Source organism: Natator depressus, chromosome 3 (assembly GCF_965152275.1).
Source record: "Natator depressus isolate rNatDep1 chromosome 3, rNatDep2.hap1, whole genome shotgun sequence".
Lineage (NCBI taxonomy): Eukaryota > Metazoa > Chordata > Testudines > Cheloniidae > Natator > Natator depressus.
This window is the reverse complement of record NC_134236.1, coordinates 160,374,831-160,392,431: the sequence shown is the minus strand read 5'-3', so window position 1 is coordinate 160,392,431 and position 17,601 is coordinate 160,374,831. Positions and strand designations below refer to the sequence as shown.

At 39.6% G+C, this 17,601-nt stretch overlaps 1 protein-coding gene across 1 annotated transcript; it reads left to right on the top strand.

Annotated features, from left to right (window-relative positions):
• Positions 1-1,795: 1,795 nt before the first annotated feature.
• On the top strand, positions 1,796-16,290 carry CNIH4 (cornichon family member 4). Its single transcript, XM_074947107.1, has 5 exons — positions 1,796-1,932; positions 4,661-4,729; positions 8,167-8,279; positions 14,477-14,617; positions 15,922-16,290. Exons 1-5 carry the CDS (start codon positions 1,864-1,866, stop codon positions 15,947-15,949), a joined length of 420 nt encoding a protein of 139 aa, XP_074803208.1. The 5' UTR covers positions 1,796-1,863; the 3' UTR covers positions 15,950-16,290.
• Positions 16,291-17,601: the final 1,311 nt, after the last annotated feature.

Here is a 17,601-nt window from a genome sequence, read left to right as displayed (position 1 = left end):
CAGCCATTGGCCGCTCACTTCACCATTACTGAAGCTGGAGCATAAAACTTGGCTTGTTTTGTAGATCCCATTCAGCCGTGGACATCAGCTATGTCTTTTTAAAGTCAGGCACAAAAAGTTGGTTGTATTGTGCTTACACTGAGGACCCAACAAAGAACAGCGTTTCAGTTAAAGCCATGCCAGAATCAGTCTGTCAATGGCAGGTTATTATTTATTATTGGTGTTATCACAGTGCCTAGGAGCCTTATGATTAAGCCAAGTAAATTAAATGCAAAGTTTAGGCATCAACACAACACTAAGTTTTACAAGTCTAGCATGCAAGTTGGACATTTCCAATCCTTTTCCCTCTCCTCCTGGAACTTTGACACAATGTTGTCTTGTCCGCCTTGCACATACTGCACGTAGTATTATACATTTCTGTTTCTCTTGTTAATTATGTTATTGAAATAACAAGATGTGCACGCATAGCCCAGTTAGTAATGCAATAAGAACCTTAACTTTAGGAATGCCCTAACTTTCATGGGTTTTGTTTTATTAATGTCACGAGCATTAAATGTAAAAGTTATGATTTTAAATCCTATGCTAACCTCCCTCCACCCCATTTGCCCAGCTGTGGCAGCTATTAGGATTCTGTGCTTTCTCCTGGGAGAAGGAAGTGGGTGGGTTTGGACTGGGGTCCAGGATTCCTGGGTGGGAGTCTGGGGGAGATGTGCTACTGGGATTCTATTCTGTGTAAGGTTCCTATCCCATCCTCATCAGCACAGTATCCCAGCCCCTTGCAGCAATACCCTATAGTGCATGACACTCTCACAGACCTTGGGAGACAGGCCAGTCCTCGCTTACAGACAGCCCCTCAACCTGAAGCAAATACTCACCAGCAACTACACACCACACAACAGAAACACTAACACAGAACGAAACTCTGCAACAAACCCTGGTGTGAACTCTGTCCGCATGTCTATTCAAGGGACGCCATCATAGGACCTAACCACATCAGCCACACTATCAGGGGCTCGTTCACCAGCACATCTACCAATGTGATATATGCCATCATGTGCCAACAATGCCCCTCTGCCATGTACATTGGCCAAACTGGACAGTCTCTATGCAAAAGAATAAATGGACACAAATCAGACATCAAGAATTGTAACATTCAAACACCAGTTGGAGAACACTTCAATCTCCTGGGACACTCAATAACAGACTTAAAAGTGGCTATTCTTCAACAAAAAAAACTTCAAAAACAGACTTCAGTGAGAAACTGCATAACTGGAATTAATTTGCAAACTTGACACCATCAAATTAGGCTTGAATAAAGACTGGCAGTGGCTGGGTCTCTACAAAAAGTAATTTTCCCTCTGTTGATAGTCAACCCTTCTTATCAACTGTTGGGAATGGACCACAACCACCCTGACTGAATTGGCCTGGTTAGCACTGACCCCCCACTTGGTAAGGCAACTCCCATCTTTCCATGTGCTGTATATTTATACCTGCCTACTGTATAGATTCAGTCCATGCATCCGATGAAGTGGGTTATAGCCCACGAAAACTTATGCCCAAATAAATTTGTTAGTCTCTAAGGTGCCACAAGGACGCCTCCTTGTTTTTTAGTATATGTCAGGTGCGGGATTTTCCCAGCCTCTTCCCAAAGGATGGGTCCAAGCCTCCCTTCCCAGCGGGCCACCACCTCACCGCCCTCGGCAGCCTTTGCAGGCCGAAGGAGGGAAGTGAAGACTACACTTCCCAGCATGCCGCGGGGTGAGCTCCCGAGGGGGCGGACACTATAGCTGGAGACGGTGGGTGGGGTAGGAGGAAAGGAGCCGGAAACAGCAGTATACGGTGGCCCGGAGGCAGGGCGGCGGCATGGAGTCCGTCGTATTCGTCTTCTCGCTTATTGATTGTTGCGCTCTGATCTTCCTCTCCGTGTATTTCGTATCCTCTGGGCGAAGGGGCCGGGGATGGGGCGGCGTGTCGAGCGGAGCCGGGGGTGCTCGCGGCGTGGGGCGGCAACTCCAGGAAGGGGGGGCTTGGTGAGGGATAAGGGGTGCTACCCCCCGGGGTGGGGGAGGAGGAGGAGGAGGAGTAGGAGGGTTGGGGTATCCCGGGTTGGGACACTCCCAGGGGTGGCATGATACCCGGGGGATGGGGGTTGGGAGGTGAGTAGCTCCTAATTCTGCGGGGACATGTTTAAGCCTAAAGGCCTGATTTCATTGAAATGTTGTTTTAACAGTCAGGAAAGCAACATCTGTGGATGTTGGGGTTTGTCAAATCCTGTTTTTGCAAAATCTCGTTTGGGGCCGAAGTTGTTTCTCTGATATAGTTATTCTGTTGTTTGGATGAATAATGTGATAGTCATCCTTGTGAATTTCTCTGTGTTTTTGGGAATGATTTGCTAGTAATTTACATAGGATCTTTTAAATCGCACATTTGTCTCTCACTGTTGGCTCTCTATTTTAATTGGAGGATGAAGAACAATTAGTTAAGGATTTTAAAAAATAATTTGTACAATAAACATGGATGTTCCTCTGTCATACACAGATTTGGGTTCTGTTCCAATTTCATCATGATACAGCACATCTGGCATAGCTATCTAACAATAATCCATGAAGGTGCAGACGATTCTGATTGTTACTATGACTAAATGTACAAATCACCTACCTGGGTGTTGAACTGAACTCTGCCCTCCACAGAATTATCTCGCTAGATACATGAGCATTCAAAATACTTGTGAATTTTTGTCAGCCATTAGTTTCTTCTGAAACTGCTTGGGTAAAAAGGAAGTTGGAGAATGTTGCTAGGACTCAAAAAGGCAGCAGAGGAATAAGCTGTTATGTGAAAACATTTCTATAACACAGAAGAATGTGCAAAAACATGGTTCAGTAATGAAAGCGTGCAGTATCCAATCCTCTAAATACAGAATTTCAATTAATTGCAATATGCTGCTTACAGTCATAGTCCACATAAGGAAAAGCACACTGTGCTGCTTCCATATAGCTCATGTTATCCTGATAATTGGATTTGGGGGAGGAGAGGTGCACTAAAATGTTGTTTTAAATCTCAAAAACTTCTAAAAGTTTGAGAAACCTTTGTAATCCAATGTTCTCTGGATTCTATGGATGTCTTATTCTGTTGGAAATGTGTTCTTTGTGTTAGTATGCCACTAGTTCCTGGTTGAACTACCTTTGTAATTCTCCTTACACAAGGTTTCTCTAATCGCTCTTGTTTATTGTTTTATGGCATTGTTAGGATGCAAAGGGCACTGGGTCTTCATTAAAATCTCTCTTCTTGTTTCATCATGACACACAAACGATGGCCTGAGGGGTTTTGTTTCTAAGATAAATCAAAACCAGAAAGCCTTTAAAAACATCAGGAATATCAAGTGTCTTGTTTTTGCTGGAGAGCTTGAGTATGAACTTTCATACCTCATTTGGGGAGAAGTGGGGGTAAATCTTTTTTCAAAGAGAATTTTTCTGACTAAAAATCCCTTCTCTCTTCTGGAATTAGTTTCTTGTGATAGCATCCCACTTGTTCTCCAGCTGAACATAGAGAAACCTGACATTGCTGCTAATTTTTTTTTAAAATAGCAGAACTAATGTTTTTAAACCTTTCAGGTGACTTTGTATGTAAAAGAACAAAAAAGTGCACATTTTTCTTCCTTCACAGGTTACCTTTAAATAATAGTTCTGATATTAAAAGCACCTCTTGTTTTTCTTGCAGAATAATGTCATGATTATACACTTCAGAAGTATCCATCACCAGAGCATCTGGGCACTATTTATAAAATAAACATTAGTTTGCATTTTTCTAGCACTTTGCATTGGGGATCTCAAAGCACTCACAAATGTGAACTAATTATAACTCTCAATACCCCTATCTGATGGTAGTATTCTCAGTGAGTTAAGAAATACTGTATTTGTTTTCAGTTATAAGCATAGGTGCCGACTCTGTGGGTGCTTGGGGCTGGAGCACCCACGGAGAAAAATTGGTGGGTGTTCTGCACCCACCGGTAGCTCCCCACCCCAGCTCGCCTCCGCCTCTTCTCCTGAGTGCGCCGCCACATCCTGCTTCTCCCCTGTCCCTCCCAGCGCTTGTGCTGCGAAACAGCTGTTTTGCGCAGCAAGCACTGGCAGGGAGGGGGAAAGAGGAGGAATGCGGCGCACTCGGGGAAGAGGCAGGGCCGGGGCAGGGATTTCGGGAGGGGTCCAATGGGGCAGGGAGGGGCCAGGGCTAGTAAGGGGCTAAATTCTATTGATGTCAGAGGGACCATTTGTATAAATAAGTGTTGTAGGACAAGGCCCAGGAATGAAAACTGCGTTGAGAAATAAGCAAGCTCTGGAGTTCCCTAATTTGTGTTCAGTGTGTTGAAGCACTTGGCCGACAATCATTGGTAAAAAGCATTGTGAGATCACTTGTGTGCTGACTCCACTGTGTTCCACATCTTTTCCTCACACACGTGATATAGTAAAGAGAATAAAATAGGACAATAAATGTAATTTACCTCAAATGTAACTGCGACAGTTTTGCTGTAACAGAAAAGAGTGTCCCAGTTAAGGCTTTAACGCCTCTGTCCTATAGTAACGATGTACCTAATTACTGTGAGAGTTAAAATATAGCTTTGAATTACTGTATGACAAAAGATGTTCCTTATCTTGGACTTCAGATAATAACACTATCAGATTTGGAATGTGACTATATTAATGCAAGGTCTTGCTGTTCAAAACTAAATAAAGTAAGAAATCTTATGTTGCATTTAATTTGATAAAACTCAGTAGATCCTGTGTCCTACCATTGGAAACAATAGGGAGTGCTGTGAATCTCAGAATGGTGATGGGTGTTGCTTTTTCTTTTCCCACGCCTTTCCCTCACCTCAACTCCTAGAATGAACCTTTCTCCTATGTCCAACAGTCTGAACTGTGAGGCATTCCCCCTGTCCCTGGTGCTTTGAGGCAGACCAATAAATTGGCCGTATACGTGCAGCTTAGACAGCACCTTGCTTAGAATCTCTAGATTCTCTGCCTCTATCCCTGGGGATGAGGCAGACCAATTGTGACATGGTTTTGTGATCTTTCTAATGCTTTTTAGTTACTTTATTAGAAATCTGGCTATAATTGGCCTTAATCTTGGCCTTTTTTGACCAGAGCAGTTCTCAGGCCTTGTCTACCTGAGAAATTGTACCATTTTAACTAAATCTGCTTAGAAACTGATGTAGTTAAATTGGTATGTTCCTCTTGTGTAGACATACTTATTTTGGTTTGAGTGGCATAAGATTAGGTTTGGCAGAATTCAGGAATTTTTGAAATTCAACAGATAATATTGATTATTTTTAGCCTTTATCAGTTTTTATCATTTTTAAATTTTCAGTTTCACAGTGAGGCTCCAGCATACTCTACACAGCCACGGGGCTGATGACAGCAGAGCTGCAGGGGGCTCCTGCACAGGTGTGCAGCCCAGAATGCCAGATCCCTGTGGGTTCTAGGGCAGGGGAAGCTGCATTTGCTGTATGGAGCAGAGACCCCTGGGAGGCACCACTGTGAGGTGGATGAGTACTTGACTGTACGGGAGGCCACCCTGCTGCTGAATGGCTCCTGCCTAGAGATGGCCTCCTGCTCTTCTGGTTGGTGACTATAGGGGGCCTCTGCCTGGCCATATAGCAAAACCCAGGATACCAAATCCCTGTGGTTGCTAGGTGTGGTAAAGGCTGCATGTACTTATTGCTGTCAGTGGATTCCCCCTCCACCCCCCCCATTTCTGTATGTTAAGTGAAATCAACATTTACAGATCACAAAAGATTTAAATTAAATCCTCCTGATGAAGATTCCCAACTTGAGATAAATCCGTATAAGGCCCTTTTACACAAAAGTGTGTCCACTGAAGAGGGTTGCTCCAACTTAACTAAATCAAGTTCTAAGCCATTGGTACCATTTTTCCATGTAGCTCAGGTCTGAGACACTGATCTACACTTGTTGAGGTGGGTCACTTTTCTTGCTTTGGTTGGTTTTACATTGTTGATAGATTTGCTGCCTATTTTCTGAGCCCTGCGTGTACTGTTGTTCTCCGCAAATCAAGATTTTTTTTCAGAGACTGTATCAAATTGAACAAACATGAAGGAGTGGGCTAATTGCACTGTAACCAGAGCAGCATGAAGGAAAAAAATAAATAAAAGGATTGAGTTGTCAGTTTTCTGGGTTTTGAGATGGTCCCCACCTCTGTGGACACACGCTACATTTTGTTCACATTGTGTACATTTTACTTGTTCAGATGTCCATTATCCAAAGTGATAACTAGTGATTGATATTTAATATGTGTCACTGTTTGTGCATTCATGTGTGTGGTTTTTGGTTTGTTTGTTTTTTGTTTTTGTTTGTTTACTGGACTCTGAGTAGAGAATCTGAGAACTTTAAAAAGTTATTTCATAGTAAACATTTTTCAAATATCAAATGATGGGGGGGAAAAAATCAAACACAGTTACCGATTTAGATAAACCTATTTCAGATCAGTTGAATGTGTCTCTTTTCCTACTCAATTACTCATTTGCCCTCCCCCTCCCCCCCCCCTTCTAAGAGTTAAATAGGTGAAGGTTACACTTTTGGTGAATTGACTTGTATGGACAAATAAGCAAATCCACAAGTGTAGGGAATCATTTGCTGAGTAAATACTTCTAATGAAACTGATAAAATGAAGAACCTGACTGTTAAACCTCCTGTGGCACTTTTCCCAAAAAAGTGGGTTTGTGACTCATGTCCTGTCCAGATTTCATTACATTCTACCTACCTAAATCCCACGTTCCTTGCAGTTGATCTAGAATTTAATATTCTTCTTTTTCTGCCTTAAATTGTTGTGTAGTGTAGCTGTGTGCAAACAGCTATTGTGTTTCACCCCAGAATGTGACGCATTTCAGTGGAGCTGAAGCGATTCATATAGTTGAGTGCTATGTAGGTTCTTTCTCTGGCTTATCACCATGGTATCTGGATAAAAGGCGGTATATACATACACCTCTAATACAGTGGAGAAATGTTTCCAGAACTCTTTCTTTAGACAAACAGGGTAGATTTTGATTTAAATTACTTCAATTTAAATATTTTAATCATGATTTAAATCTGCCTGCAGGAAATCAAGATTTTAAAGATGTTTTGCATTTGTAAGTTTTTCTTTCCTAAAGTAAGGTTGATTCTCATTGATTAGTAACCACTCAAACATGTTGATTTCCAACTAAGTATATCCTTTTTACCCTAAATTGGAACTTCTTTTTGCTAACCAGGAGGCTACACTATTGTCTATATACATATATTTAAACAATTATACAGCTTAACATATGTATATTATCAGATTCTTAATTTTTACTTTTCATAATAGAAAATGGGGAATGATGCATTTCTTATTCACTAGATTTTGTGTGTGTGATTTATATGGATGGAAATTGGAATTTAACTAAAAATGCTAAAAAACAGCATTTTAGTTAAATAAACTTTCTTATGTTTCCAGCACATGTAAGATAGCTGTTTATTAGTTTTATCAGAACACGTTTTGCATCTTAAACTAACTGATTTACTTACCAAAGGAAATATTATCTGTAGTTAGTGAATTGAAGTGATTGTTTCTGGTCACCATGTACTTCAAGATTTTAGAACTAGTAGATCTCATCATCTTGCACCTATTTTTTATTCATATATTGGAAGAGGAAAATAAGGTTTCCTGCTTTTTCACTTCCAAGTGGTTTCTCAACTTTGAATGAAGTAGTCACTAGTTGAGTAAACTGAAATGAAGAAAACATTCTCTGCACCTGCAGAAGAAGCTGGTGTAGCACTTCCAACAAACTTTGCTTCCAGGTGCTTAACCAGGGACTTCCACCAGTTCAGTACTTTGATTTTCTTTAAAACTTTGGCAGCAAACATTGACTGCCTAATAATATAATCAATTAAAACCATATGCTAAATAAAAAAATAATAGTAAATTTAAGCCTTTACATAGTTTGTCATCATTGCAAATTTAATTTTAAAACCCCCTTTAATTCTAAAAAAAAAATCTGATTTTAAATTTTTTTTAATCAGTTTTTATCCACTATGTGTACACATAGAGGTTTTGACATAATTACACTAAGGCTTGGTTCCTTTAGGGGGCGCACTCTGTGTAAATGTTTAAACTTCTGTCATATTTCCTTTTTTGCAGTGGGTGCTCCCAGAATTGATTGGCCATACTATTGTCACTGTATTAATGCTTATTTCATTGCACTGGTTCATCTTCCTCCTTAATTTGCCAGTAGCAACCTGGAATATATATAGGTAAGTGCACAGGATTTTATTTTCTTGTTCTCTTGAAATTTCACTACTTTCAGACTCGAGTTTGAAGATAAACTGTATGTTGTGCCAGTACATCGTGACTGGATATTTCATTTATATCCTTGAGTTGTTAATTCACTGTAGGCGCTTTTGAAACTGTTCTCAAATCTGACCTTTTTAAAATTTCCCATTTAGCCCAAAAGGTTAGAAAATTGGCCTCTCTAGCGCTTTTAGGTGAAAATGCAACAAAGTTTGAGAATTTGAGATTCTTCAGTCTGTTGTCTTGTTGTAAAATTTATAATGACAAAGTACCTTGCTACTGTGAGTCAGCCTCAGGTTTTCAAGGATATAATGGCTTGAGCCTTTGAAAATAGTAGCATGTTAATGGGGTAAAATACTGAAAGCTCTGGTGCCAAGATGTTTCCTCTCATTGCTCTGGTCCTGTGTCCCATGCCCATGTGCTTGTTAGATTCCCCTCTTTCAGGTTTCACCCCTCACTTTAAAATCTCACCAAGAGATGGTGTAAAGACAGTTCTTGAACTGCTGCAACTGTGTGGGTATAGTGATACAACCTCTGTCGTGGATGATGTTGTACTGGTATAAAATTTACAGGAATAAGCAACACTGATATTGGCACCTTTAGGGTATATCAGTGTCCATGCAAGGAGGTTGTATTGCTTTAACTATTAATTTCTACACCAATATCGTTTATAACAATTCAAAGATTGTGTATGGATGAGGCCCTAGGTGCTACACTTGGTTATGACTCTTCCCTTCTCTCTGCCTCTGTCCAAACTTCCTGTTCATTGCTTCTTTCACCTCCATTGTCCACTCTTGATTTTGTGCCATCTGTGCTGTCCATTGTGCCTTGAACAGCCTGCCATTTTGTGTATCAAGCTCCATCTACCTGTCTTAAATGTTTAAAAAAAAAAAAAGAAAAACCCCACACCTATAGCATAAAGCCCTCTCTCCATTTTGTGTGGTCTGTACTAGTATTTGCTGCATTTTTGAACTGGAAACTCCTTAGGACAGGGACCTGTTTCTCTCACTTGTTCGGTTGCTGTACAGAGAAAGTGTACGCTAATGTCACCATATTAATGAAGAACATGAGCAAGATCCTTGCAAACCACCATTAACCTTCCTCCAGAAGCTACCTGTAAGATGAAGTGCATGTGGCCAGAAGACCAAATGCTTATCATTTAGTTGTATAATGTTTAACTCAGAGAAGCAATTCCATATTGTCACGAAAGATAAGTCAGAATAATTATGCTTGAGTTGTTTTTAGACAAGACATACAAATTTGTTATTGCCCTCGGCTCATAGAAAAGTGCCAGTCAGCCCATAGCGTTTGAGTAGCATGAGTCTCTAACTTGTATACAGTACCTCCCTTGTATCTGTGTACCTAGACTGTGTTTGGCTGTGAAGTGTCTTGTGGTATAAATGCATGAAAGATGCTACATAAACTAAGTGATATTGCTCAAAAAGACTGTTTACCTTGGTAACTGACTAATTTGGGTTAGACTCTTTCTGCAGCGAGGCTGTACTTTTTCTTGCAAGACTTTCTGGGGGCGTTCCTCGGGGTTTTGGAAATCCCTCCTACTTATTTCCCCTTTGAATAACTCAAAGGTATTGTAGTGTCCCAGTCTCTGGAAGAAAATTTAAAGTAGCCTGTCAATGTCGCTCCTTGTTGGCAAGTGGAGGTTATAGAGAGCAACACAGTGCCTGCCCTCCCCATCTTTAATAAAAGAAACAATTCTCAAAGGCCATTTTGAATAGTCCGATTAAGTTTAATTATTAGATGTCAGTCACCCAGAAGTAATAGACCTTCTGAACACAAATATCCAGGTTTATTTTTTTCAATTTTAATTTACAGCTCGTATGACAAATTTAATGTAGCAATTCAGTTCTGCACTTCTCCTTCCCCTGTAGGTCAGAATTACAAACTGCGTTTTTAATATCACCTTCCGTCTGAGAATTTTGGCATCCTTTACAAACACTAATAAATATGCCCAACAATGCTGTCAGTATGTAATTGAACCATTTTACAGGTTAGCAAATGGAGGTGCAGAGAAGTAAATGACTTGGCTGATGTCACACGGAAAGTGTGTGGTATAGGTAGGGATAGAACCCAGATATGGTCCCCGCCACTGTCTGTCTGTACAGGAAATATTGTATTGAGATGAACAACAAAAAATGCACAGTCTGTCAGAATACATTTAGGAAGAGTTGTGGGAGTTACCATTTGTGAAACTAGGATTAAATATTAAATCATAATCCATTTATGAGCATGAACTCTAAACTGCTATCGTCAGAAAGATTACTCAGAATCTTCTTTCTGAGCTAATGACATTTCAGAAACCAAGTTCTGACCTACAACAAAATTACTGCACCTGCAGGAGTTTTGAGTGGTGCCAGACTATCCGTTTCACCCAGAGCTGTGTAGAGTACAAAACAAACAACTGAAGAAGTCTTCTTAGCTTCCTTATGATCTTAGCAGAACTGTGCTCTGTTAAGAGGCTGGTAGCCAGGGTGAATGTTCGTGTGGACAAAGTTAGGGTCATGTTTTTTTGTTTAATTCCCCTTGAAATCCTGTATGTTAGGATTACCACACAAATAGCATGGAAGTTTGTCATTGAGTTCAGTGAGCCAAATTCTGATATTTATATTGAGTAGCATCTCACTCCACAAGTAGTCCCATTAATTTCAATGAAAGTTTCATAGTGTCAGAGATGATCTGACATGAATAGGGTTATTCAAGTGTGCCCCAGTGGGGTCAGATGCAGGCCTATACTGCTTAATGAGGCTGAATGTGAGACAGCTTTACAGGAACAGAGTTGCTTGAGGCAACAAAGGGGGGAGATTCCCAAGATTCCAGGTGGTCAGCTATTTAGAAATCCTACCTGATCTCCTTGTTCAGGGTCTGGGATATGTAAGATATCTGGTCAGTTAACTTTCAGTTCCTCTACTTTTTGCAGGATAGCAGTGATACTTTTTACAGCAGTCTCAAATGAGGCACCATTTGGGGCTTCTGTATTAACACTCTGCTTTCAGTACCCAGTTTTTCAACTTAAAGGGACACAGTTAATTTGAAATCTAACCACTTTAAAAAAAGTGAAATATAAGTAGTAGTAAGCGCCACAGCTGCCCCAGTAACCCTACCAGTTGTGGTGGTGGTGGTGGTAGCATGTTTCTCCTCTCTGGTGCTGTGTGAAAGACCCCACACAAACAATCTAGGAAACTCGGAGCATATCTATATGCAAAGGTCCTTCAGAATTAAAGTAAAGCAATTGAAAAATGGTGAAAATACTTACTCAGTTATAGGCATCTTAGATGTTGCTTGTAACAATAGGTTTAAAAATATTGTGATTTTTGTTTTTAGTAGGCAACCCTTTAAAACTTAAACAAGAATTAAGAAACTTACTTTAACGCAGCACTGAAATGCTTTCATTTCTAGTGAATTCTAATAGGATCTGAAGTCTCTCTGCTTTATGCCCTGTAGGAAAATCTAATACAAGCCTGTGCCCCTAAGATGGCAGCTCCATGCCACGAGTGGAGGTTGTGAAGCACTGACATGTATTTCTAGGAACAGTATTGGCAACTTCTTTGCTATAATTATTTTATTTATTTAGCACTCTTAATATGTCACCTAATTACTGCAATTTTTTTTTTTTAGAAACTGACTCCAAATAACAATAAATAACTCAAAATTCTACAAGCTTTAATTTAAAATTGCATCACTTCCTGTTTTGTGTGTCCCAAACCCTCCAGTGAGGGCAGCAGTTCACACATTTACCTCAAAGGCAAAGCAGGTAAAGAAGTGTGGCATTCATCTGCTAAGCAGTTTAAGAAAATGATGCAATATGTTCCCCATGGAAGAGGCACTACCAGGATATATCTCATACGAGCACAAAATTCATGTTCTTTGCTTTATTTAATTGAGGCACCACAAAGTAAACTGGAAAGTAACTTTCGTCTCCAGCTTTTCACTTACTTTAATGTTAGGGATTACTTGTAAAAATAAAGAAACAATTAGCCAACATTTATTTTTTTAAAAATTTAAACAAGAATAAACTTGCGTTCAAACACTGAAATTCTTTCATTTCCAATTGTTTCTAATGAGACCTGCATTTTCTGTGTCCTAATCTGCCTTATGGCACTTTGATCACAGATGAAGTGAATCAGAGAAATAATATGGAGTGGATTTCTTTCTTTTGTCCTGGCTGTATTCTGGTTGAATTTACTCTGGAGTCGCATGGCTTATTAGTGCTATGAATAGTCTCTCTCTTTGCTGGCAGTATCTTTTCCCCTATGTTTGGTAAGTAAAGGGGGAAAGCTTCTCAGTACCATGGTAGGGGAGCCAAGTTTCTCTTGTATGCAGAGGCAACCAAAGGTTGTTTTGGATTTACGCTTCTGAGATCAGGAAAAGAGGGCTCAGAGCAGGAGTTTAATAAGGATATGCCCAACTAGTCTTTCTGTTACTTCTAGGAAGGTAGGGCTGAGGGGCTATCCAAACTGGATATTAATCTGGGTCATTTGAGGTAAGGGCTGCAGTCTTGGACATATTCAGACTGGTCTTGTAATGGAAACACAGTCAGGTAAAATGTAATGTCAGGTGAAAATACTTGTTTGATATTCATATGATGCTGAAATTTATTTTAGTGGCTTTATTCAGGGTTGAATTTTTTTGCTTTTTGGTAACTATGCTGAGTCTCTGATTTTGTTTGTTCTTTATCCTGGGGCCACCCAATGTCTGTCTCAGACCACAAACTAAAAATATTTGAATTTCTCTATTTCTTATCAACTGACTTTCCTGTTCCCCAGCCTAGCTGTTTAAATCAACCTTGGGGAATTTCTAACTTTTACTAGACACTGAATAACCTTTTTAATGGCTTTACCACTTTTAAACAAATGGAATAGCTGCTCCAGCAAACACACAGATGCTTCAGATTCTGCCTGCCTAGGAAGTGGGAGGCCAGGACTTCTGTCTCAAGTTCCGAGTGGTAGCATGAACCCAGCTGCTGCATGAGAATTGCAGAAATATAAAATAAAATCAGTGCTTTGTTTAGTATATTCCCCTTCAACCATTTTGGACAAATATAGGTGACTTTGTCTTTGAACATTCTGGCATAGCTGGTCAGATGTCATCCATTACATGTTGCACTTTGCAATAGGTGGGACTTTATCATTATATACAGCAAAGCACCAAATTCTGGCCTCAAATGCTTATTATTCACTTGCACCGAAATAACATCCAAGGGGAAAATTTGGTCCAAAATATCAAATGGCACCTTGTCAGAATCAAGTAGGAGTGTAACGGTCCTTGCTCCAGCATTGTTCTCACTTGCTTCACCTCTGGAATACTGCTACCCTTTTCCTCAGAGAGAATGGATTAAATTATGATTATCTGAGTTTTAGGTTATGTAACAAAGGAATACAAAACTTAGAATTTCTCATCTCATAATAAAAATGAGGTCAACAGCACTTCTTCTCATTCGTGCCTGCTCTCTGATTTGGTCTATTACAAAAGGTGTTTTCTTCATTTCTATGGCACTACAGAATCAGAGCCCTCCATATATTAGTAAATGTGTTCATCACACACCTCTGAGAAGAAGGGATGTATCATCCTCATTTTACAGATGGGGAACTGAAGTATGGAGAGACTGTGTATTTCCCATGGTCACACAGGATGTTTGTGACAGATGTGGGACTAGAACCCAGATTTTGTACACCCCATTAATAGTGCCTTAACCAGGAGAACACAGTTCCTCTGGCTAGTTGTATCTGGCAGTGGAAGATGCTAATTCTGCCCAGAATCCTAGCAAAACCACTAGTGTGTTAGGTTTAAGCCTCTTCACATTAACACACCTCCTCACTTTCGTTGGACACTTTCTCCATAAATCTTGGTAACTACAAGCAGTAAGAGAACTCATATGGAATCAGTTATTACCACTGAAACTTTAATATGTGAATGCAGGTATATTTATAGCTTTCCCATGGCCACCTACTGTCCAACTCATTTGTGGATGCAAAGATTAGGTGATATCCAATATCCTGAAATTTATGAGAACAGCTGCTTTGTACTGAATTAGAAAATGACTCTTAAAATGGGGTGCAGTCTCTGTTTTCCTTCTTCAGATGTTTCAGTAAGACTTGTTTAAATACTGAGACTAAAATTATTTTGTTGTTTTTAAACGTTTCAGGTTCATTATGGTGCCAAGTGGGAACATGGGGGTGTTTGACCCCACAGAGATCCATAATCGGGGACAATTGAAATCGCACATGAAGGAAGCCATGATTAAGCTAGGCTTTCACCTGCTTTGTTTCTTCATGTACCTTTACAGGTTAGTCTTAAATCTTGTGCAGCATAGGAACAAAGGAATTGTCATACCACTATTTCATATCCTCTGTATTCTGCCAGTGTAACTGCATATCTATCCTCCTCTTGCAGCCTATTTAAGATCTTTGCCCAAGTAATACCTTGTGGCAGTCAGTTCCAGGTTGAACATGCACTCTCAAAATATTTATCTTAATCAGAAATTTATGGGTGGGCCTGACTGACTTCTAAACTAGGATGATTTAGTTTGAGGGACTCAGTCCTTCATGCACCAGCTTCTAACTGTGATGTCACATTCTAGATTATGCAGGGAAGAAGGGATTCAAGACTCCCTACTTCTAATGTAGGGGGTGGGAAAGCTCTTTTGAAAGCAAATGCGCACAAACGCTGTAGCTGACTTAATCCATCATAAGTGAGCAGCAAAAAGGGTACAAATTAATTTGATTTGTAGTTCAAATTTAAAGGAAAGTAAATGGCAGAATGAGGGCCAATGGGATGGTGTTTCACTTACCTGTTACTGATAGAACTTGTAAATTTTGTTTTGAAAAAAATCTAAAATCTGACTTAATTTTAGTCATATCTAGCATGTCTACTCTGGGCTTATCACTTTATCTTGGCTGCAACTGCACTGGGTAGTTTCATATCTGTCTAATTTTCTCTGTCATATCTGGTTATAATGAAGCCTATTTTTCCTCTCATTGAAACATTTCTATTTAATCTCAAATTTTCTATAAAACTTTTCAAAACACAAATTTGAGGCCTAAACTCCTTGAGCATACTTTTTAAATGCTATCCCGTGCACAGTGAAAAGGATTGGGAGTAACTACAGGGCATGTGTTTTTTTTTTTTTTTTTTAAAGCTTTGTTCCATGTACATATGTAAATGTGTATTTTTTAACCCTTACATATCTTGGAAATTTGGGCAAAGTATCTTAGTGTAAAATCTTTTAGAAGCAGCATGCAGGGTGTTAAGTGGATTTAACACAGAGAATAAAAAGTGATAGTTAATATCTATCCAGTAAGGGAGCTACTTGGGGACCAAACTTGTTTTAATAGACATGTCTCATGCAAACCTTACCATAGGGTTGGCCAACCTACAACTCGATGAGTTCTGTGACATAGCCACCTGCTCATTTCAAGATGAATCATTGCATGCTGGGATTTACAATCTCTGCAAATCTTGCCTTCGTAATAAAGGTGAAGGTGTGATCTCTGTTCTGCTTAAGCAAATGAGATGCATATGCAAATCTCTGAGCACCTCATGGTTGGATGCTTCAGTAATACACTGATTTCCTCTTTTGTCTTGCCACAGTATGATCTTGGCTTTGATAAATGACTGAAGTTGAAAAGGAACTGGTTAGTTGCCAAATTCTGAACCATCCGACTCACTCCAGTGAACAGTTGTGGAGCCAGAGACACTTTCGAACATACCTGGACTGGTGTCGTCATGCAGTATATTTTTTCCTCTTTGAACAAGAAATATTTTTGCTGTATTTTTAACATAAAATATTTTAAAAACTGACAGTTTTTGTAGCAATTTGATTAAGTGTGGTATGAAAGGAACAAACAGTTATTAGATCTTGTTAGATTCAATTTTTATATGGAACTGATCTTGTAGCACAGCACCTTGCACTCTAAAGAAAAGAGAGCCTGGTTTAGCAGGTCTCTGCTCAGGCCTATACCAGTGGAAGGTCCAGATCCAAATTTAAGTGCAGGTTTAATACATCTGCTCATTCATAAAGGCCTTTGGTAAGGGTTGTCTGAAGATCTATTTTGGAGCCCTGTAGTAGACAGTGCACGCTACAGCCTGGAGCTCCAGAGCAGCTTGTATCCACATGGATCTTTTATCTGCTTGGAGCTATTCCATGAAACAGCATTATGATGAAAGTAGCCTTTTTTAAAAAAAAAAAAAGTGACACTTCCATTATCTTATTTTCTGTATGGGGTAAGGCCCCAATAGCAAAAGCGATCCTGGTCTATGCTCTAGTGTAAACTTATCTGTCTCAACCTAAGAGAAACATGAATGATTCTTTTCCCTTATGCTCTTGCTACATAATACATTGACCTACATATGGAGTCTCACTCAGGAGTAATCAACACATTGCAGCAAAGGACAGGAAGACTGGCAGAAGCTACAGTAAAGCTAAACGACCTCTCACTCTATTTATCTAATAACTTACTGTTCCCATTTCAAGATGGGTGAATCAAAAAAACACTTATCAAAGAATAGTGTTCTGTATCAACATACTTTTGTCAGATACCTCCATGATGGCCAACTCTAACTTTCTCTTCAACTGCTCTCCCCATGCCACATTCATATCATATAGCTGAGCCTAAAATCATTTTTAGGGATTCTTATTTTCAGGTCAGTGTGTTTACTCTTTTTGATGATACAAACCACTTTTTCTAGATCAATCAGTCTGTGTTTTTAAAATACAAAGTCTTAGCAAGACTCAGACAGGAAGGGATGAGAGATGCTATCCAAAAGAGCAATTATATTGACCCTTCAATTTGATATGAAAAATTATAGTTGAAATTAAACTGATGCTAAAATAACTGCTGCAGATTCTTATTCTTTGAGGCCAGCACTGAAGACCTTTTAGAGTTGGAGAAATCAAGCTTCAGTATCTTGCCTTTAGCTTTCTTGCTGGGATAGCCTTGGCCTTAGATCTGAGGACATTAAACGTGCCATGTTTGGACACCAGTTGTTCCAAAATCAAAACCAGTTATGTTTAGCAGACACAATAGTTTGTATTGTTACCATGTTTACTTAAGTGCCAACAATATGCTCAGCTCTGCACAAGATCCAAAATAGAGATGGTACCGGCCTTAAAGAGCTTAAATAATAAATCCTGCATAGAGAGCATGTGCTAGGAAGCCCAGAAAACAGGGGAGAGTAAGGTTTTGCTTTTTAATGAGTCCTCATGTTAATCCTGGAAGGAATAGGTAGTAGGGCAACAGTAAGAATACTATCTCTCTACTGCTGCCTAGC